This window comes from Schistocerca cancellata, chromosome 1 (genome assembly GCF_023864275.1).
Source record: "Schistocerca cancellata isolate TAMUIC-IGC-003103 chromosome 1, iqSchCanc2.1, whole genome shotgun sequence".
NCBI lineage: Eukaryota > Metazoa > Arthropoda > Insecta > Orthoptera > Acrididae > Schistocerca > Schistocerca cancellata.
Window position 1 is genome coordinate 661,812,389 of NC_064626.1, and position 24,162 is coordinate 661,836,550.

Here is a 24,162-nt window from a genome sequence, read left to right on the forward strand (position 1 = left end):
ATTTTTTATCACTAACCTTGAGAATTGCTCATGCTGTCGTCAACTTCTGCAGATTCTAAAGAAGTGATACTCTGCTGCATTGTGTCAAAGAAGTCTGTGGCCTCTGCTGCAACTTCAGCACCACCCTCTGCAATAACAGACCGAGTCGCTGTTCGACGACCTGTGCACAGCTAACATTCATCATCAACAGGTAATGACTGAAGACATGTTTTTAAATCTCAGCTGCATTGGTACTTCAGCATTTTTTCCCATTAAAAACTGAGATTAAGATTAGGGCACCTTTATAAATTCAAATATGCCTCCCCTCCACTCCCCCCCCCCCCCCCCCCTCCACACCTTCTCTCTCTCTCTCTCTCTCTCTCTCTCTCTCTCTCTCTCTCTCTCTCTCTCTCACACACACACACACACACACACACACACACACACAAACACACACAAACAATGTAGATGTAAGCAAACAACTAAAATGGTACAATGAAACTTAGATAAGAACTAAAAGTGAAAAACATCAAAGATGGCAATTCTGTTACACTTCATTTCAGCCAGTGAGCTGCTTTTAGAAAGTGGGAAAATGTCTATAAACTATGGTACTAAAGCCATATGTAATCCTCAAAGATGTTACTTCAAAAGCATCCATTGAGTTGAAAATGACAATTTCATACTGGAATGGATGCTGAGTGATACTGTTATCACTGTTGACACACTGGTGTTTTTAAGATGTCTTGTTTAAAATGCCTTAAATGAAGCAATATTGTGCTCAGTTAAACAGAAACTATAGTGTTTGTACTGATTTTTTGAGTGGAATATGAGGGGCCAGTGGAAGTAAGCCTGGCTCCTTACAGACTGCTATTGGAAAAGCAGTGACGTGAAGCGATCAAATCCCAATTCTTGCACACAGTGTGAACAGCATGCCTATGCTTTCATATTAAAGTGATCATTTACAAAAGCTGTAGTGACACAGAGAGGTAACGATGTGATCTGTTTCGTGTAATGAGAAATGGAAATGAAATTTTACTATATACCGCACATTTAAAAATTATACCACAATATTGATAATTATGCCTACAATGCATATCTGTGAAATAAACACAGATAAAACAATGAATATTATAGCTCAACAAATTAATGTTTGAAAACAAAGGCTGGTAAGAAATATGCAAGAAAAATTTGTTGCATGAAGGCTTTTGTCTTTGGCTGATTCAGAACTAAAAAGCCCAGGGAACAATCAAAAGTTTGCGTGCAGTTTATGTAACAAAAATAAATTCAAAAATAAAAAAAAATAGGAGTTAAAAAATGACAAATTACTAACTGAAAGAAAACAAAATTGGATGATCCATACATACTGAGACACTTTGTAATGCCCCAGTCCTTCCTATCGATTTAGAAAGTAGTAAATACAGCACAGAATTTTAGAATACGAATCACTCTTTTTGAGGGGAAAAGAAATACTTGTTGCTCAAGAGCAGACTTCATAGATAGTGCAAGAATTTCATCCTACTTTTCTGGTAAATCACAGGCATGTGGTTTGCAGTTGCCTTCCTCCAGTCTATTGATGATGTAACAAAAGTGTCATTGTAATGTTTCAGTGACCACAATGAAGCCTCCTCCTGTAACACCATCACGTCAACAGAGCCCCCTGATCCATCAAACTAAATGAACTGCGGGAGAATATCAGAAAGTACAGAGACCATCAGCACTCACTCAAAACGAGACTGTACAATCACCAAATGGCACTGCTAAACATTAACACTGGAAAAAATGTCAACAGAGGCAGTTTAAGAACAATGGTTACTGATAGCTATATAAACTTCTACCACTGAACATAAAAATCCCATTACCACTACAGGAAACTGGTGGGAAAATGACTCAAACGTGGAGCCATTCAGTAGAGTTTCTTCTTGACACACTCCTTGAGAATAAGAAACAAGCACGACATGCAACATCACTGCCAGCTCATTATGTGTCTTGCTTAGAAATATACAAACTAAACCATTGCCATTCCATTCGTGCAAGAGGTAACAATAATTCAGGTGAAAAGGTGCAAAGTGTCTGGTCTAGAAGTAATTCTTCCTTAACTACTTCAGAAAATCAAATGCAGTTTGTTCTCTTTTCTGACAACACTGTTAAATACATATTATAGCTGGGAATGGTTCTGGGAATCTGGAAGACAGACAAAGCAGTCATTACTGAAAAAGAAGAGCAAAAGAAACTAATAAAACTGAAATGTCTTGGGTTTATTTGTTTAATTAGTGCAAATCAAATCATAATCAATATTGGAGATATCTCTGAGAACCTTTTAGGGGCTTTTAATATCAACCCAATTTGGAGAGTTCCAGGTATCTACACGATTTTAAAATAATCTTATTGACTACTACAGGAATCATACGGCTGACTGGAAGGCAGGGAACAATGAGGTAACTAAGGAGATTACCAAACACTGTCCTCAAGAATCAACTTACAGTCCCAGTTTTCTGGAACTTGCCACTAGAACTCTCACTTAACAACCAGATGGAGAAATGAAGTTGGAAAGCTGGTTCCATATGTCGATGACATACTGGTGGTAGTATCTGAAGATTCCTGGGCTTGGCCAGATAATGTGTGTAGAATAGGTTTGCACAGGCAGCAGTGACGTATGCATATTAAATTGATAACTGATACTCATAAAATTCCGTTACAGATGACATTGTCACATAACAGAAATCCAACTATCTGCCTATATTCTGATTAAAATTAGTTGACAGATAATGTCTGTCACTTGCTGCTGCAGTGTTGCCACATCAGCTGCCAGCTAGTGCTTGGTTATGGGGGACATAGAAACACTGCAGGATCACTTCACAAATACTGTTACTGTGTAACATGGAGCAATGTTGGAAATGACCACTATGAGGTACGGCAGAAATGCGTTATGCTCTGTCAACAGCTGGTTTTAAGTGAGCGAACTGTGGCAGACGATGTGTCTTGTAGCCCTAAATTCAAACTTATGTTCTAACCTAACCACAACGTCATGATGATCACCGTATCCAAGAAAATGACAGTCAACAATCTCAGCAGAACTAAAAGCACAATCGCTCTGTTCATGGTAATTAAATCTAACATCTATGAGCAAACCTACGACAAACCATAATTTTTCACCATCACTGATTACCTGAAACTATCCTCACATGGGCTACACGAGCTGCTGCATCAACAACCGATGAGCAGTCGTCATTGGCACTTGGGTGCTGATTATAGATGACATAGGCAGATTCCAAAGAAAAACAGAATGATAGGAAGAAAAAAATAAGAGCAAATAACGAAGTCAATATGATGAAAAAGTGTGATGCAGCAAAGTATTATGAATAAAAAACTCATTTAAACCAATTAACTGAATGAAAATAATAATCAATGTCTTTTGATCAGATTTAGAAATTTAAAAAATATCTGATCCATCGTTTGAAGAGATTCAAACTTATGACCTTCTACACATCGGCTTATTGTGCTAACCACACCACTATGTGACTATATTGAGTTAGGTTGTTGTATTTACGATTCCGGTGACCCAGGTGCTGCTATGAATTGCAGCCTTTTAAAATTTGGCATCATGTAAAGCTTTCTAATGTAAGCTGATCTTTGTGATTATAGTAACTCTAGATGTGACACTGAATCATACCTTGCTGTGTACGAAACATATGTATCTTGTTAGCCTCATTTGTGTGTGTGTGTGTGTGTGTGTGTGTGTGTGTGTGTGTGTGTGTGTGTGTGTGTGTGTGTGTGAGAGAGAGAGAGAGAGAGAGAGAGAGAGAGAGAGAGAGAGAGAGAGAGAGAGAATGGTGGGGGGTGGGGAGAGACGGGTATAATGTGTGATGAAATACGAAAGAAGTCTATCAGACCCAGAATTTAGAATACATCAAAAAAGAAAGCTGGACATGGAGCTGAAAGTGAACTGACTAACTGTTGTGGCAGTTTCACAACAGCGAATAGTTTGGGGCACGACGCTGAGTGCTCTGGTTGGGGGTAACCAGCTCCAATATGTGCGATGTGAACTAATGAGTAATTTTAATCAGATTATTGCAGATTCCATCCTAAATGTAATCATCATCTGCAGTTGTTAAGAGTATCTGTAGATGAAAACTTAATTTTTCATTAGCCTTGGAGTACACAAAGCTAGTAACATCACACACAGTATAGATTTGCAATGACTATTTGTTATGGACTGCCATGCGATTAAAATTTATCACAACACAATCTTTATTTCAACGTTCAGTTCCAGTATATGATCGGTATATGAGTAAATTGTCATAATTACAAATTTTTACCTTATAGAGAGTATAAAAAGAGACATCCTTCCAGTAGAAGTGATATAACATGCAACTGTACTGGCTCTAGGTGAGCAATTTCAACTGAGTTGAAGGCATAACAGGAAACCCTATCATGAATTAAAAATGACTGAATGAATAAGAATTGCATACTCTAAATAACTAGGTAGGCCGTTCAGAAATATTGCAAAACTGTGTTACAAATACAAGTACAATTCACATAAATGAAAAAGTAAATACCTCAAATTGAGTGTAAGAAAAACTTATTTCATAAGCACCGCTGTGAACAGTGGCTAATATGTTGGGGAAACCATGGTTTTTTTCCTTCCATTTTAAATGTTTCAGTTATGGATTTGTAGGTTAAACTTTGTTCATGAGAAAGGTATGAGCTGTTCATTTTTCCAAAACTTACCAGAGTTTGTGGGACTCTCAATGTCCTCTATATTGAGGACTGGGGGTAGGTGGACCATATACAGCAGCTTTAGGCGCTGGGTGAGGTCAGCAGTGCAAGTGAGGCCTAATGCAACCACCAGTTCACGAAAGTTCAACAGTCCATCATTATTGTGGTCCAGCAGCTGCAAAATAAAATCAAGTAACAAATGAAATAACAAATACCTACTAAAAACAGAGAAATTTGTTTTAATTTATGGATGAGAAACTTAGCATAAACAATAAACAATCCACATACTACAAATACCATTTATAAAGATTAAACCATGATGAAGTCACTATAATCTAGACATTACTGTAAATATATGTATAAAAATGTTAAAATTAGGAGAGAATAAAAGCAATTCAAAAGAGAGAGAAAACTAGGCATCTTGCAGATCCTATCTCAAGTCATACCTAGTCTCTTATATTCAAATTGATCTGTTTTCCCAAAACGTAAGGAAGATAAAGCATACAGTGTTTTTCAATCAGTGTGCTCTTCGCTTTTTCTACATACTCTTTAGCTTCTTGATTCTGTACCTGTTTATCAGATGAGTGCTGAACTACGAAACATAACATCTCTGTCTCCTCATAAGCTCCCATATACCTCCCACCCACTCTGCCAGTCCCAAAATACCCATGTGTACAAATACCTGAGCATAGTAATATCTGGTGAACAAGTTTTGGGAATAAACTTTTTTTTTTTTACAAACAATGTTACAACAGGAATACTTTTCTTCCTTGCTAGAGGGAATAACTGTTAACCCCCCCCCCCCCCCACTAGAGCTGACACACTGCAAGTATTTTAAAATTATGTTGAAAATGACCAAATCCATAGCTCACCAGACAGCTGTACACCCCTACTGTAGCTGAAGCAGACAGTGCACGTCCCACAGAGCTGGCAACTGACTTTGGTTGTCAGTGCATTAACAAACAGATGACATGGCACAATGCAACTGTAATTTGTAATGTGAATTTCAGTTTCTATTAATAGTTTCTCTGACAACTGTTTACAGCTGCTACTCACTTCAATTTGCAACTCATTTAATATCCATAATAAAATACAGTTGCCTTAGCAACATCACTAAGTGTTAACAGTAGTGATAAAAGTCAATTTTCTGTTTCTTTTGTATATTTTTGTTAGTACCACCTGTTTTTGTGCAGGTTCCCGAGTTTCACAGTAAAGTGTATGCCAGTTAATGTTTTCAACCTCAAAAAAATGAATTATGATGAATGTACGCAATCGAACTCACTCACTTCTCTTCAAGAATTACACATGTATTATCTGTTAGTTAATTACTTTGACACTCATATGAATGATATGAAGATGATATTAGAAATTGTAGAAGACAAATTAGAAGAAACAGGAAATAATTCTGCCAATTAGGAACAACATTACAACATTTCTCATCACTTTGTACATTCAAATTAAAATATGAAAAATCAGGGGCATACATATAATTTTCTAGTTATTACTCTACTTAAATTTACATATACATGACTCTTCTGCAATTCCCACTTAACTGTTTGGCAGGGGCCTCAAAGAAACACTTTAAGACTATTTCTCAACATCTCCAATCTTGAATAGCACATGGGAAAAATTAAGACCTAAATTTTTCCATGTGAGCTCTCCTTATGTATGAGGGAGTCAACAAAATCTTTCTGCATTTGGATGAAAATGTTTGTGATTGAAATTTCCTGAAAAAAATCACAATGCAAGGAAATAATCCTTTGTTTTAATGATTGCAACCCTCACTCTAGTATCATATCCACTGCCAAGCCTATCTGGGAATGATCCAGTACCACACAGCAATACTTGAGAAGAGGAAGGACAAGAAAGTGTAACAAGTCTCTCTAGTACATTTGTTGCGTCTTCTAAGCTTTCTGTCAATAAAATGCAGTCGTTGGTTCACCTTCACCACAACACTTCCTATTCAAAGGTCCAATTTAAGTTGGTGGTTTGAATGATGACTATTGCGCTAATTAAAGTCGAGAACATAAATAAAGTACCTTTCCAGTCCAAAAAAGTATGTACAGTATTAGCTTTCAGTAGATTTTTTTATTAAGCGAAGGAGGGAGAAAATGCTTAAGATTAAGTGGCGTGCAAACCCAGTTCCGTTTTGTAAAATCTGATTGTGAATTGTATAAATGGAAGAAAGATGTACACAATTCTTGTTATGCACTAAAATGTTATGTATAAACCCAGTCAGGTTTTGTGCAAGAAGTGCAAACAAACTGCACTTAATCATTCTGAGTTAAGTTTGTAGCACAAGATTGAAGCACAAGCAAACTTTATCTATTTAAACAATGGAATATCCAGGATGGCATGTAACAATATTGTGAAAAGTAAAATTCCTATTCACCATATAGCGGAAAGACTGAGTCGCAGATAGGCACAACAAAAACACTGTCACAAATATAGCTTTCGGCCAGTATGGCACGCACGCACGCACGCACGCACGCACACACACACACACACACACACACACACACACACACACACACACACAAAACTGCAGTCTTGGGCAACTGAGGCTGTCAGCATCTCTGCTATATGGCAGGTAGCAACTTTCCTTGTCACAATATTTTTATATCTATATTTGATTCTTCGAAGCAAATTAGGATAAAAAATTTAAAAAAGGGCCATTTAGTTGCAAATATTTTTTTATCGATGTAACAAAAGCTGAAAAAAAGGGAAAGAATAATTTCCAGCATTGCATCCGAAATGTTTTCTTCCCAGTTGCAAAAAATAATTCATTGCTTTTGTTGGACTCTTGGTCTGGACATAATGATACATCTGTCTTCAAGAGAACAATAAAAGGACTAACTTTCACTTCATCCTTTCTTACTATGAGGAACAACAGAACAACAGCCAATATGGATATAACCAGCAGCATTTAATAAACAAACAGCTATATTTGCATCTCTGCTTTACTCCAGAGGCCAGAGGCATGTCAGAAAGAAAAGATACTATCTTCATATAGATAAGGCTTACCAGCCAATGATCTTCAGAGAGGATGTACTCACATTGTCCAAACTCTTACAGAAATCAGTAGATTGACTGCCACGAGCAGTGAGTATGGTGGGCAGGAGCACTACAAATGTAGTGTGTGGGAAGTAAGTTGGGAATTTGGGTCTCACGGGGAGCATGCCAGAGATAAGTCCCTGCAGTCGCACTATCCTCTATGTCCTCGGTGGCTCAGACAGACAGAGCATCTGCCATGTGAGCAAGAGATCCCGGGATCAAGTCACGGTCAAGGCACACATTTTCAACTGTCCCCGTTGATATTTATCAACACCTGTAAGCAGCTAAAGGTCTGGATTTCAATGTAATTTCATTCTTCGAGAGCCACAAGATCACCAATGGTATCTGCTCTTTCAGACAAGTCTGAAAGAACAAATACCACCTTCATATATAACATTAATATTATAAGCAATTACATTTAGGAGCCTATGACTAAGTGTAGCAATCTGGCGTAGTAAAATTTAAAATTAGTAGCACATCACCACAGCATAATGCACATGTTCCACATATGTTAAAATGGACTATCGATCTTATTTATATTCATTTTTATGCAGTGATGTAAACTGACGTTTATATTTTCATGTCACTTGTAGTATGTGTATTGGTTACAGCCTGATGCCATAGTGTCAGATGTGTTTTACCATTCAGTAATCTCAACCATATGTTGATATACCATGATGCATTTGTTATATATGTTTTTAATGTCTATGCATTCACAGCAATGTAGCCACGATTGTGCGGCAATAGGATATGTGGTTTCGCTTTTTTTACTGTGGAAAGTAGTCTGGCTGTGTGTGTGTGTGTGTGTGTGTGTGTGTTCCTTTTTATTTATGTATGATGCCATTCCATAACAGGGCACTTGCTTCTTTTCATATACAATGGGTGTACTTCATACACATTATTATGGTTACATGTTTATTGTCGTCATGCTACATAAAAGAGTTATCGAGAGATTAATCCTCAGTCCCTTTACTTCACGAGATATTTCTGGTGTTTTGTTTGTTACTTTGTGTTGTTGGGCAGTGCTGTTGATTGATTTCAATGTTTCATTGTATGCACAAGCAAATTTTGATGGAACTGAGAAGCCACATTCTTTGTTTTTGTGCCTTTTCTTGACTGGGTGTTAAAACACTGGTATATTCTTGTGCTCATATAGAACGTGTATCACATCAGGATTATCTTCATTTTGACACAACATTTGACAAAGCTTTGTATGCTATATGCTGCAAGTTCTATTTGCTCTTAGTGACAACATTCATGGAATTGCATAACTATGTCTCCTAATAGTTACTCACAGTTACTTTTTTTGATTCACTGTTTTTATTGGTACAGACTTTAGGATGATAGTTATTTTATTTCTTTTAGTAAGATATGTATTTCGAACTTATGGATACTATACTACGGTGATGTGGTACTACTACTGAATTTTACCATCCCCGGTTGTTCATTTAGTTATAGGCTCCTTAATGTAATTATGTATAATGATAACATATAATTCATGTGGAATTTTGTTACCATACTTTTATGCACCTGCAGGTGTTTCACTGCTGTTACTATGTTGTTCATATGGCCTGATGGTGGCATAACAGAATGCCGAAACTGATTGCCTCTGGGATAAATCAGAGAAGAAGATACAGTTGTTGGTTTATTTACTGTTGGTTATAAAATATTGTTAACATAATCTGGATGCCATCCTGAACTAATAGTGTGAGTCAGCCTCTCTATAAAGAAATGTTTCAGCAGTGAAAAGCATTTTTCATAAAATTGTCAGACAATATAATTTCTGATTACTGCTTGTAATTTTAGGTTTATCAGTAGAATATTATTGTCAAACTTTAGTCATCCATGCATTGCCAGTTTGCATCACTAGTTTTATGAATTTCATCATATATGCCTGGTACACAGTGCAATATGCAAAAGAACAGCCATAGCCAAATCTTATCTTATCCCAATTCTGTCTAAATAATGCTAATAATTACTATGATGTGCCTGGATGCATTAATTTTTCTTTTAACAGGTATGCCTAGTGTAAGGAAAATGTTAGATTTCATCTGTCAATATACACTTCATATTTTTGTGGTGACTACGAAATAAAGAAGTTACTAAAATATACATTATTCAAAAATTATCTTAAGAACTATCTACAGGAGTTGCTATAAAGTATCTTATGTCAAAAAATTAAAGTCCCAATTAATGGAAGTCAGCTGTAATATATCACAATGTACTGCCTTGATTTTTTTCCCTCTGCTGGTCAGTTGTGTAGCAATGATATTGCAACAGTTTAGCTGTCAATAGGAACCGAAAGTTTTCAAAAAATTAATTATTTGAGGCCTTTTTGGTATGCTTAAAATTTGCACTTGTGCACTTTGGACTTTGTGCTACTTGGCACTACATTCTCGTCACAGTTGCGTCTGCTTATTCACCGATTCCGTACTAGGAGGGAAGGGTTGCGCAAACTGCTGTTATAAACAGTAGAAGAGCAGCAAAAATGACTAACTTTAACATTTTTTTTCAATACTTGCACTGTGTCTTAGCAACTACAATTACAACATTGCATTTCTTTTAATGTATTCTTCCCATGTGAAAAATTTCAGCCTAAGTTTTGTCATGTCGGATTGGACCATTCGTTTTTGAGATAATAATGCATAGGTATGCTATTTTGTCAGAAGTCACTTGTGAGGAAAGATGTCAAAGGCCTTCTGAAATGTATAATCAGTATCAATCCCTGTCAATTGTACTCATTATTCATGTGAATAAAGAGTTGGTTGCATGCCACAAAAATGATATTTTCTGAATCTGTGTTGGCTATGTGTCAACAAATCATTTTCTTTGAGGTAATTCATACTTCTGGAACACAGTATTACTGCAAAATGATGTCACTGATCTGTGTCTATAATTCAGCGAACTATTACTACTACTTCTTTTCTTGCGTACTGGTATGACCTGTGTAATTTCCAGTCTTTAAGTATGGATCTTTTGTCTTGCAAGCGGCTGGAAGTGACTGCTAATAATGAAAAATGGAGCTGTTTGCTCAGCATACTCCAAAAGGAACCTTATAGGTATAGAGTCTGGATCGAACGACTAACCTTTACTTAGTGACTTACCTTGCTTCGCTACATTTAGGACATCTATTTATAAATTATTCATGTTGGCAGCTGTCCTTGATAAGAATTCTAGGATATTTACTGCATTTTCTTTTGTGAAGGAATTTTGAAAAACTATGATTAGTAACTCCACTTTACTGTCAGTGTCATTGGTAACATCTTCATTGCTATTGTGCAGTGATGATATCAATTGCGTCATGCTGCTGATACACTTGACATATGACCAGTACACACCTATAGATTGTCTGCCAGATTTCGAGACTGTTTTACTGTTGAAAATATTAAAAGTATTTTGCTTTAAAGTCCGCACAAAGTTTTGAGCTCCTGTAAACCTTGGAGATTTTGCATTACTTCAGAATGTCAAATTCCCCCCTCCTGTCTCCTGACCTGTTTAGTGTACCATGAAGAAGCACTGACTTCAAATTAATATCAGTGAATATTTATGGGCAGGTAAGCTTCTATACCATACAAGTAACTAATCTCACTGATTAATCTAATTCAGTTGGAAATGCTTGAGGGATAGAGGGACTAGTGGGCTTAAAAAGCTCACAAGAATATTTGTTCACTTGAATGCCATCAGTCCCTTCCTCACAAGATAATAAATAAGAAAGGATTCCTCAAGAAGAAAATTGAACAACTAATTCTTTCTGTAGTTGTCTCATCTGATTCATAAAATCCAAGTAAGAAGAAAAGCATATGTAAAACATCTTTAAAATAACAGTACAATATTGTGAGTCTGGGGAGTCACAACAATCACAACAGGAGACAAAGGGTAGGCCCCTCCATTCACTGTAAGTGGTAGGCTGAATTTCCTAATCAAGATATGGAAGAATCAAATAATAGCAATTAAAATGAGAACAAATATAATGGTATAAAAATGTTTTCTTCATCATAATTTCCCAATGATGTTGGACAGGGCATCCTGGTCGAGGGTAGATGTAATCTGCAAAAAATATTCTACCCTTCTTCTGTGCTGTGATGTAAGGATAACTATATTGCACTGTATGGTTACTACGGCACTGGTTGCTTTAACCTTGCTCATCCTATTATACCCACGTACACTTGTGGCCAAAGTATAATGAGTAATAGAATTTAAAATTACTGCCATGGCTCATTCTGACTCAGATACATAGCTAGGTTTGGATTTAAATCTTTGCAGAGCCTCTTAATTTAGAACAGCAATCCAGGGTGGACTGTCTCTTAAATTTTTCAATGGACTGTGAAATGGATACATTTGCAGTATGGTGATTCATGGATGTGATGAGATCTGTCCATTCCTGAACACTCACTCTTCAAAGTCAGGCAACTAGCGGTGTGGCATCCAATTTTTGTTTGGTTCATTGGTTGATTTGGGGAGGGAACCAAACAGCGAGGTAATTGGTCCCATCAGATTAGGGAAGGAAGTCAGCCATAACCTATCAAGGGAACCAACCCCAGCATTTGCCTGAAGCAATTTAGAGAAACTACGGAAAACCTAAATCACGATGGCCAGATGCTAGTTTGAATCGGCATCATCCTGAATGTGAGTCCAATGTCCTAACCAGTGCACCACCTTCCTCAGTCAGGTTTTTTTCCCCATTGAGCACCCATTTTGGAGACTTCCTTTCAGTGACTGATCTTTTTTGCAGGAGTAACTAGATTGTGAAGAGATCACTCAGACTGAAATTGGTAAAACTTCCCATTGATTACTTTCTGTGAGAGGAGGAAGGAAGTAATATGATGGAAGGAAAGAGAAAAATCAGTTTGTAAGGAATGGTGAGAGGGAGTAAAATACAGAGTGAGAAGAAGGGGTAAGTAACAAAGAAAGCAGTGAGAAAAGGGGGGAGGTAGCAAAGGAGGGAGTGGAGAATAGAAGGGAACAGAGATTAAGAGGGAAAGAAAAATAAAGGAGAAGGATTAATGTAGTACAGAGGAACTGGGGTAAAAGGGGAGGAGATGGAAGTGAAAAGTGAACTAAATGTTCAAGAAGGAAATTCCTATGGCTCCACATATGAAACAGTAAGCAGCAGTTGTTTAGCTAATCAACCAACTTTTACTATTTCACAAGAAAATGCCATTTCTGATGATGCAAAAAATGTGAATTCTGCCTCAAAATCTGAAAAGTTGAGATTACCTACCAGAACTACATAATAGCAAATTTTATCCAGATGAGCTATTTTATTGCAGATATTTTGAAATAGCTTTACTTTATATACGTATAAATTTTGAAAATGAAACTAATTTTTGGTCACTGATATTGCACATCATCTGTTTGAGACCACTTTGAAAGATAAATGTGTAAGAATGTGTTTGCAAAATTAGAAGTTTACAAATGCAACAGTATATCAGTTTAAGTTCAAAAGTTGGTATAGGGTGGAGGTTTTGAACAGTAGTTGCATTGAATACCATTAGAGACAGGGCCTGAACTATATTGTTTACTACACTGCTAACCACCTCAAACAATTGCACGAAAGTTGTTCCTTAATGCTTTGTGTTGTACTTTGCTCATTTTTTTTTTCTTATTTTGAAATGAGTGAAGAGACTAATACCGATCCATAACAGAGTTTCATTACAACCCTCACAATGCCAGAAGAGTTTGGCGATTCCTATGACCATGTCAGATCTGCTTTTGCAGAAACCCAGAACATGGGTGTAGGTAGCCTGCTGCACTGTGAAAGGGAGGTGGGCCTCAATTCTCCACATGACTCCTCTCTGCTCCAGCAGTCAGTCATAATTCTGGCTTGTTTACACTTGCAGCTGACTGCCATTTTATAATGTTCAGAAGCTGCACCATAGCTATTGGAAAACAAAACCTGTGAACATATTTCAGTTGCACTGAAACTCTTCCCCTGACTTGCGAATAGAATTATTTTTGGTTCTATTTCTTCACTAAGTGTCTTGTCAGTTCTATCTGTAGTGTTGTCAAGTATGGGTCAGTTGGCTATGAATGCCCATGGAAGGTTGAAATTAATATTACGCAGATTTTGTAATTATCAAATTGGGTGATAAAAGAAAAATAATGTCATACAACACCTTCACTTGGAGAAGCACTAAGCTTGCCAGTGGGAAAATGCTGCTGCTTCTCAGCGGAAATGATTGTTTGTTGAAGGCTTAAAAGAAAGTCAAAAGAAGAAAGACTGTTGAAGTTTTTGCAAAAGCAAATATTCCAATCAAAAAGTTTTGCAACACCACTTTTTTTTAATTGTCAATTTCAAAGCCCTAACGATTTGTCTTGGCACACATAGAATGACAACCTTTTAAATTTGTATGTCCAATCATTTACAAACAAAAAAATTACATGTGAATTTCATCAAAAATAGATGCTACATTTTCAGGTCCATAAGTATTAATAACAACTGAGAAACTGACAACTATCTTCCACAACCTCCCTTCTTTGCCTTAGGAGCATTATGCACAGTGAATGATGTAGACAACTTACTTATGTCCCTTCTGCTACTAATCTCCTGCCACCCTATCCCACCACCACCGCCACCATGGCAAAATCTAGTTTTCTTGACATTACAAAACTATCAGTTGTTGCAAAGGACTTGCAAAAACATCACTGCAGAAGGAGAACAGATCGAGGTAGGCTATACTCTGTATGCCAAAACAAGATCCCCAACATCTGATAGTAATGTTGTGAGCTTTCTAGCATGAGGTGCAAAAATCTGTGAGGTTTTCTTTCAAAGTGTAAACAAAAATCACGTCTTATAAGTGGTCATGATATGCACAGGAGGCAGCTGGGCCAAGACCACTTTCACTGTAAGGGATCTTATATACAGGCTCTAAATAAATTACCACTGTACACAAAAACACTTAAACATCATTAGAGTGCAAACCTTGAAAATCCTGCCCATGAGAGCTTCTGGTCCTTTGCCCCACGGTGAAAGGCCAACAAAAAGCAGGCGAAAGAGTTCCTGATCCACTCTATATGCCTCATATGGAGGCAGTGTTTGATCATACCGTTCATATGGCCCTCTCTGTTGAGACAACAGCTCTTCTCTTACAAGCATCAGCAGATCCTGGAAAGAGTCAATCAAAATATTTCATATTATATCAATGTACCATAGAACTGAAAGTAGGAGAGACCTTGTTTTCTAAATGTTGCAAGCACAAATGAAAGGATCTGATGTGAAACTCACACTGTGTGTTACAGCATGAGCAAGAAACTACAGCAAAAAAAAAAAATTCACACTGTGTAGTTACCTGATTTTTTAAATTCTGATTAAGTGACTGTGGGACCCTTCCTATGGTGGTGGTTGTTGGGATGTTTAAGGGGGACTAAACAGCGAAGGTCATCAGTCCCCCCCCTTCCTATGGCAGGTTATTATATTATCATATGTTTTAGAAGCTAAAAGGTTATTTTTCATTTGGAGGGAGTGACTGTTCATACAAACCATGTAGAAGTTGACTGCTGCTATTCAGTTCCGACGGAATATATATAATAGAGGGAAACATTCCACGTGGGAAAAAATATATCTAAAAAGAAAGATGACGTGACTTACCAAACGAAAGCGCTGGCACGTCGATAGACACACAAACAAACACAAGAATACACACAAAATTCTAGCTTTCGCAACCAACGGTTGCCTCGTCAGGAAAGAGGGAAGGAGAGGGAAAGACGAAAGGATTTGGGTTTTAAGGGAGAGGGTAAGGAGTCATTCCAATCCCGGGAGCGGAAAGACTTACCTTAGGGGGAAAAAGGATGGGTATACACTCGCGCACACACACACACACACATATCCATCCACACATATACAGACACAAGCAGACATATACAGAGGCAAAGGGTTTGGGCAGAGATGTCAGTCGAGGCGGAAGTGCAGAGGCAAAGATGTTGTTGAATGACAGGTGAGGTATAAGCGGCGGCAAATTGAAATTAGAAATTAGCAGAGATTGAGGCCTGGAGGATAACGGGAAGAGAGGATATATTGAAGAGTTCGGATAGGTTGGTGTTAGTGGGAAGTATCCAGATAACCCGGACGGTGTAACACTGTGCCAGGATGTGCTGGCCGTGCACCAAGGCATGTTTAGCCACAGGGTGATCCTCATTACCAACAAACACTGTCTGCCTGTGTCCATTCATGCGAATGGACAGTTTGTTGCTGCTCATTCCCACATAGAATGCGTCACAGTGTAGGCAGGTCAGTTAGTAGATCACGTGGGTGCTTTCACGCGTGGCTTTGCCTTTGTTCGTGTACGCCTTCCGGGTTACAGGACTGGAGTAGGTGGTGGTGGGAGGGTGCATGGGACAGGTTTTACACCGGGGGGCGGTTACAAGGGTAGGAGCCAGAGGGTAGGGAAGGTGGTTTGGGGGATTTCATATGGATGAACTAAGAGGTTACGAAGGTTAGGTGGATGGCGGAAAGACACTCTTGTTGCAGTGGGGAGGATTTCATGAAGGATGGATCTCATTTCAGGGCAGGATTTGGGAAGTCGTATCCCTGCTGGAGAGCTACATTCAGAGTCTGATCCAGTCCTGGAAAGTATCCTGTCACAAGTGGGGCACTTTTGTGGTTCTTCTGTGGGAGGTTCTGGGTTTGAGAGGATGAGGAAGTGGCTCTGGTTATTTGCTTCTGTACCAGGCCGGGAGGGTAGTTGCGGGATGCGAAAGCTGTTGTCAGGTGGTTGGTGTAATGGTTCAGGGATTCCGGACTGGAGCAGATTCATTTGCCACGAAGACCTAGGCTGTAGGGAAGGGACCGTTTGATGTGGAATGGGTGGCATCTGTCATAATGGAGGTACTGTTGCTTGTTGGTGGGTTTGATGTGGACGGACGTGTGAAGCTGGCCATTGGACAGGTGGAGGTCAACATCAAGGAAAGTGGCATGGGATTTGGAGTAGGACCAGGTGAATCTGATGGAACCAAAGGAGTTGAGGTTGGAGAGGAAATTCTGGAGTTCTTCTTCACTGTGAGTCTGTACCAAACTTTGGGTTGGCAGGCCTGGGTAACCAAGAAGGCTTCCTCTAAGCGACCCATGAATAGGTTGGTGTACGAGGGGGCCATCCTGGTACCCATGGCTGTTCCCTTTAATTGTTGGTATGTCTGGTCTTCAAAAGTGAAGAAGTTGTGGGTCAGGATGAAGCTGGCTAAGGTAATGAGGAAAGAGGTTTTAGGTAGGGTGGCAGGTGATCGTCGTGAAAGGAAGTGCTCCATCGCAGTGAGGCCGTGGACGTGCGGGATATTTGTGTATAAGGAAGTGGCATCAATGGTTACAAGGATGGTTTCCGGGGGTAACGGATTGGGTAAGGATTCCAGGCGTTCGAGAAAGTGGTTGGTGTCTTTGATGAAGGATGGGAGACTGCATGTAATGGGTTGAAGGTGTTGATCTACGTAGGCAGAGATGCGTTCTGTGGGGGCTTGGTAACCAGCTACAATGGGGCGGCCGGGATGATTGGGTTTGTGAATTTTAGGAAGAAGGTAGAATGTAGGGGTGCGGGTTCTCGGTGGAGTCAGGAGGTTGATGGAGTCAGGTGAAAGGTTTTGTAGGGGACCTAAGGTTCTGAGGATTCCTTGAAGCTCCGCCTGGACATCAGTAATGGGATTACCTTGGCAAACATTGTATGTGGTGTTGTCTGAAAGCTGACACAGTCCTTCAGCCACATACTCTCGACGATCAAGTACCACGGTCGTGGAACCCTTGTCCGCCGGAAGAATGACGATGGACCAGTCAGCCTTCAGATCACGGATAGCCTGGGCTTCAGCAGTGGTGATGTTGGGAGTAGGATTAAGGTTTTTTAAGAAGGATTGAGAGGCAAGGCTGGAAGTCAGAAATTCCTGGAAGGTTTGGAGAGGGTGATTTTGAGGAAGAGGAGGTGGGTCCCGCTGTGACGGAGGACGGAACTGTTCCAGGCATGGTTCAATTTGGATAGTATCTTGGGGAGTTGGATCATTAGGGGTAGGATTAGGATCATTTTTCTTCGTGGCAAAGTGATACTTCCAGCAGAGAGTACGAGTGTAGGACAGTAAATCTTTGACGAGGGCTGTTTGGTTGAATCTGGGAGTGAGGCTGAAGGTGAGGCCTTTGGATAGGACAGAGGTTTCGAATTGAGAGAGAGGTTTGGAGGAAAGTTTAACTACTGAATTAGGGTGTTGTGGTAATGGATTATGTTGATTGGAATTTTAGGAAGAAGGTATCGACGTGCCAGCACTTTCGTTTGGTAAGTCACATCATCTTTGTTTTTAGATATATTTTTCCCACTTGGAATGTTTCCCTCTATTATATTCGTATCATTAATTTGAACCCAACAATTACGTTTGTTATTGTCACTGTTGCATTTCGAAATATTTTCTGTCGTCTTATTTTCTCTTTTTGTTTTTGCCAGTAGTTTCACTTTGTATTCACCTTCTCCTTTTTACCGTAATCTACTATACAATCTTATCCCGCCTATATATACTCAATAACGTCACCCACTTCCAAACCATAAAAATCCACTTTCAACACTACCGCTGCTATAAAATCTACCGTTTCTAGTCCACAAACAGTTCCTTTCACCTATTAAACAACCATTTCGTCTAGTTCTGGTAACTTTCGTTTTACTTCCATTTCTGTTTTTCGCACATCACTGTTAATTTTTAGCCACTTCCCACAGGTTTTAACGTCATTATTTCTTTGCCAGACAATTGTTAGCCTCATTTTCATAATCTGCCACCACAAAACCACTCCTTGTAATACATTTACACGCAGTTTTTTCGAAATTTTCCCGAATTTCTCCATCCTTTAACATGTTTTGGCGGCAACACAACCACCTAACCTTTGTGCACATCGTTGTCTACCAACCCAAGTTCACCACAGGATCAACATAGCCCAGCTAACACTTTTTCGCCTTTTTTCACAACAGATCTCCAGTTACTTTCTCCAGTTATTTTCATTTCAACCTCATGTTACACTTTCCACTTTCTAATACCATGTCACCCTCACAACACCCCCACAACGACCCCATTAAGTTTTATTTACATTCCCTCCGCAAACATGCCTTCACCCTAGCCAGATTACGCTCACATATTTTATTTTCTCAGGCTTGTCTGACATTTGGCATTACCCCCAAAGGCCTCACACTTAAAGTTCCCATCTCTGGCTGCAACCCTTCTTTCCATCAGTCCCTATACCAGTTCCAAACTGAACAATCCATTGCCCTCACCCACCTAATCCTTCACCTACACATCAACTCAGCCAATGAACACACCCGTCAACTCCTATCCTTAATAAAAGTCCTCAATCTTTCCTCTCCCACATCCACACTGGCTGTTCAGAGCATCCTCCTACAGGCCAACCGCAAATTAGAACAGCATGCCACCCTTCACCTCAAAAAACTATCCAATCTCCTGGTTTCCCACCTCCGGAAAGGCAACTGACTCACCCTTCACAACCTTTCCAGCAAACCTCAACCTCCTCTCATTGCACACAAACCCAGTCTCTCCCATCTACTCAATCTCCCACTTCCAGCTCCACTCCCTCCAAAACCTCAAAATTCCAAAACTCCAATCGACACAATCCAGTACCACAACACCCTAATTCAGTAGTTAACCTTTCCTCCAAACCTCTCTCCAAATCCGAAACCACTTTCTCGAACGCCTGGAATCCTTATCCAATCCGTTACCCCTGGAAACCATCCTTGTAACCATTGATGCCACTTCCTTATACACAAATATCCCGCACGTCCATAGCGTCGCTGCGATGGAGCACTTCCTTTCACGCCGATCACCTGCCACCCTACCTAAAACCTCTTTCCTCATTACCTTAGCCAGCTTCATCCTGACCCACAACTTCTTCACTTTTGAAGACCAGACATACCAACAATTAAAGGGAACAGCCATGGGTACCAGGATGGCCCCCTCGTACGCCAACCTATTCATGAGTCGCTTAGAAGAAGCCTTCTTGGTTACCCAGGCCTGCCAACCCAAAGTTTGGTACAGATTTATTGATGACATCTTCATGATATGGACTCACAATGAAGAAGAACTCCAGAATTTCCTCTCCAACCTCAACTCCTTTGGTTCCATCAGATTCACCTGGTCCTACTCCAAATCCCATGCCACTTTCCTTGATGTTGACCTCCACCTGTCCAATGGCCAGCTTCACACGTCCGTCCACATCAAACCCACCAACAAGCAACAGTACCTCCATTATGACAGCTGCCACCCATTCCACATCAAACGGTCCCTTCCCTACAGCCTAGGTCTTCGTGGCAAACGAATCTGCTCCAGTCCGGAATCCCTGAACCATTACACCAACAACCTGACAACAGCTTTCGCATCCCACAACTACCCTCCCAGCCTGGTACAGAAGCAAATAACCAGAGCCACTTCCTCATCCTCTCAAACCCAGAACCTCCCACAGAAGAACCACAAAAGTGCCCTACTTGTGACAGGATACTTTCTGGGACTGGATCAGACTCTGAATGTGGCTCTCCAGCAGGGATACGACTTCCTCAAATCCTGCCCTGAAATGAGATCCACCCTTCATGAAATCCTCCCCACTGCAACAAGAGTGTCTTTCCGCCATCCACCTAACCTTCGTAACCTCTTAGTTCATTCCTATGAAATCCCCAAACCACCTTCCCTACCCGCTGGCTCCTACCCTTGTAACCGCCCCCCGGTGTAAAACCTGTCCCATGCACCCTCCCACCACCACCTACTCCAGTCCTGTAACCCGGAAGGCGTACACGATCAAAGGCAAAGCCACGCGTGAAAGCACCCACGTGATTTACCAACTGACCTGCCTACACTGTGAAGCCTTCTATGTGGGAATGAGCAGCAACAAACTGTCCATTCGCATGAATGGACACAGGCAGACAGTGTTTGTTGGTAATGAGGATCACCCTGTGGCTAAACATGCCTTGGTGCACGGCCAGCTCATCTTGGCACAGTGTTCCACCGTCCGGAATATCTGGATACTTCCCACTAAAACCAACCTGTCAGAACTCCGGAGATGGGAACTTGCCCTTCAGCATATCTTCTCTTCTCGCTATCCGCCAGGCCTCAATCTCCGCTAATTTCTAATTTCAATTTGCCGCCGCTCATACCTCACCTGTCTTTCAACAACATCTTTGCCTCTGTACTTCCGCCTCGACTGACATCTCTGCCCCAACTCTTTGCCTTTACAAATGTCTGCTTGTGTCTGTGTATGTGCGGATGGATGTGTGTGTGTGTGCGCACGCGAGTGTATACCTGTCCTTTTTTCCCCCCTAAGGTAAGTCTTTCCGCTCCCGGGATTGGAATGACTCCTTACCCTCTCCCTTAAAACCCACATCCTTTCGTCTTTTCCTCTCCTTCCCTCTTTCCTGACGAAGCAACCGTTTGTTGGGAAAGCTAGAATTTTGTGTGTATGTTTGTGTTTGTTTGTGTGTCTATCGACCTGCCAGCGCTTTTGTTTGGTAAGTCACATCATCTTTGTTTTTAGATATATTTTTCCCATGTGGAATGTTTCCCTCTAAACAGCAAAATAAAATTGACAGTATAATGTTGTTTTATTAGCAGATTATTGTGACATAAATGTAATAAACTTTTTAAGAACAATGGCTTGAAAAAATATAACTAAATAAGTCAAATAAGGAAGAATGATGTACATGTACGCCTAAATCTCAACATCACTATGTGATTTTCAAACACAATTAATCAAGAATTGCACAATTCATAAGCTCCTGCCTCCACACCAGTTAATTTCTTTTTCAGTTTTCTCACATCTTTCATCATCCTTAAGTTTATCACATGCAGAACCTTCAGCTCCAAGTACTTGAAAAGAAAAATTTAAGTTGCTCATCTTTCCTCATTTCTTTTCATAGTTAAAAGCCAGCAGCCTTTCAATATCAACTGTTTAGTATCCAAATCATGTTACTCCTTGGTATTTCCAGAAGTGTAAAATATGATACCCTCTTGCCTGTTTTAATTATTTCCTATCTTTTCACTCTTTCCTCTGATCTAGTGAGATACAACTTTTCTCCTGAACATGGACTTTTCCTAAACTTTTCTTTATCCATAATCTTCTCTATGATTTGATGCAAACATTTCATGAAACTAAGTGTCGCATTAGGGTTCCTGAAGCTCCTCCAGTCAAAGTTTGCCAAATATTTTCACTGCTGTGAATAGTTTAATTGATTAATGGAAAATCTCATATAAAGATGTGAAACAAATACTAACAAAGAGATAGAGGGGCTGGCCAGTACTTACCTTAGCTCAGTAAAGCCGATAGTTACACAAAACAGAACAGAAAATTTACTTTCCTAGCTTTCGGAACTTTGTTCCTTCATCAGGGAGGAGAGATGGGAAAAAAGGGAAGAAGGGAAAGTGGATTCAGTTACTCACAACCCAGGTTATGAAGCAACAGGGAAAGATAAACAGGGAGGGCAGCAAGGATGGAGGCATGGTTGTCAGAGGGAAGCCAAAGATATTCTACTGTTAAGTACTGTGCCAGCTTCAAACCAAAGAGGATGCATACAGAAGTAAAGAGGTACATAGTATTAAGATAAACACAACTATGTAGGACGAAAAGATGCGTGAATGGCTAAATAGGAGAGGGAAAAAGGAGAAGACTGAAGAGTAAATGGGAGTGAGGTTGGTTAACGTAGGTTCAGTCCAGGGGGATGGCGGGATGAAAGGATGTGTTGGAGTGCAAGTTCCCATCTCCGCTGTTCCGAGGGACTGGTGTTGGGTGGGAGAAGCCAAATGGCACGTACGTTGTAGGCACCCTAATCCTGTATCACATTATTTACATTCATTCCGGAAACATGCATTCATCCTAGCCAAACTGCAATCCCACATTCTTTTCCTCCGGTCCTGCTTAACCTCTGGAATTACCCCTAAAGGACTTACCTTAAAAGTTCCCATCTCTGGGTGCAATCCCTCCTTCCACCAGTCTCTCCTGGACTTCCAGAACCTTCCTTAGCCCTTACCCAACTTGTCCTGAATCTCTACACTACTTCGTGTAACCACCACTCCCAACAGCTCCTATCTCTCTTCAAAGTCCTCCACCTCTCAAACCCCTGCTTGGAGAACACACTCAGGAACATCATCCTAGAAGCCAGCTGTAAACTTGAGTTCCATGCCACACACCACCTGAAAAAACTATCCACAGTGCTAGTGCAACACCTAAGAAGTGGGGTCCCTCTCCCTATCCCTCACAAACACCAACCACAGCAGCACCTTCAACAAACCCCCCTCATAGCCAACAAACCTAGCCTCGCCACCCTACTCAATCTCCCAATCCCAGCACATACCCCACACAGACCAAATCTCAACTATAACCACAGTCAAATGCCACATATCACAGTCCCAATTCAGTTCTAAACCTCTCATCCAGATCCCGCTCTCCTCCAGAGACATTTGTTCTATCAAAAGGCTTAACCTTTAGCCCCAGCCTAAATTCAACCACACTGCTCTGGTTAAAGATCTCCTCTCATTCACCCGGAACCTCAACTGGAAATATCACTTCACCACCCAAACACAGCCCCCAAATACTAAACCCAGTGCTGAACCCTGTCTAGAACAGTTCCGACCGCCTTCCCAAAGGGATTCTCCTCCCCTCCCCCAAAACCACCCCTTGCAGACATTTCAGGAATTCCTCACATCCAGTGTTGCCTCCCAGTCCTCCTTGAAGAACATCCCGACAACCCTCAACATCACCCCAGCTGATTCCCGTGCCATTAAGAAGCCGAAAACAAACCGCTCTATTGTCATCCTATCGGCAGATAAAGGCTCCACAACTGTGGTACTTGACCGTGTGATATGTGGCAGAAGGACTGCGTCAACTCTCCGACACCTCAACCTACAAAGCTGTTACCCAGGATCCCATTCCCTCCATCCAGACTGAGCTGCAGAAAATACTAAAAATCCAAGGTCCCTCACAAGGCCTCACAACAGCTTCCATAGACCTACTCACTCCACCTGAGCCACTTACCCCTACCTTCTACCTATTACCCAAAATCCACAAAGAGAACCATCCTGGCCGTCCAATTGTAGCACGCTTCAAAGCCCCAACTGAACGTATCTCAGCTCTGGTAGACCAACACCTCCAACCTATCACCTGCAGACTCCCATCCTACATCAAAGACACAAACCACTTCCTAGAACGCCTCAAATCCATTCCCACTCCCCTCCCACCTGAAACCTTTCTTGTCACCATAGATGCTACATCCCTTTACACAAACATCCCACATACGCATGGTCTCTCTGCCCTTGAACACTACCTCTCCCAACACCCACCCGAAGATCTTCCAAAAACCTCGTTCCTTATCATACTTACCAACTTCATCCTCACCCATAATTACTTCACTTTTGAAGGCCAGACCTACAAACAAATCAGGGGGACAGCCCTTGGAACCAGGATGGCTC

General features: G+C 40.4%; 1 protein-coding gene across 2 annotated transcripts in view; it reads right to left on the reverse strand.

Annotated features, from left to right (window-relative positions):
• Nucleotides 1-24,162, reverse strand: part of LOC126183769 (TBC1 domain family member 9) — a 204,245-nt gene that overhangs the window by 40,401 nt on the left and 139,682 nt on the right. The window contains exons 17-19 of one of the 2 annotated variants that reach the window (XM_049926012.1): nt 14,672-14,854; nt 4,708-4,870; nt 17-127 (exon numbers count right to left, since the gene is read on the reverse strand). In XM_049926012.1, coding sequence (XP_049781969.1) covers nt 17-127; nt 4,708-4,870; nt 14,672-14,854 — 457 coding nt within the window. Of the gene's footprint in view, nt 1-16; nt 161-4,707; nt 4,871-14,671; nt 14,855-24,162 lie in introns of both variants that reach the window. The other variant, XM_049926005.1, reaches the window with a different exon arrangement.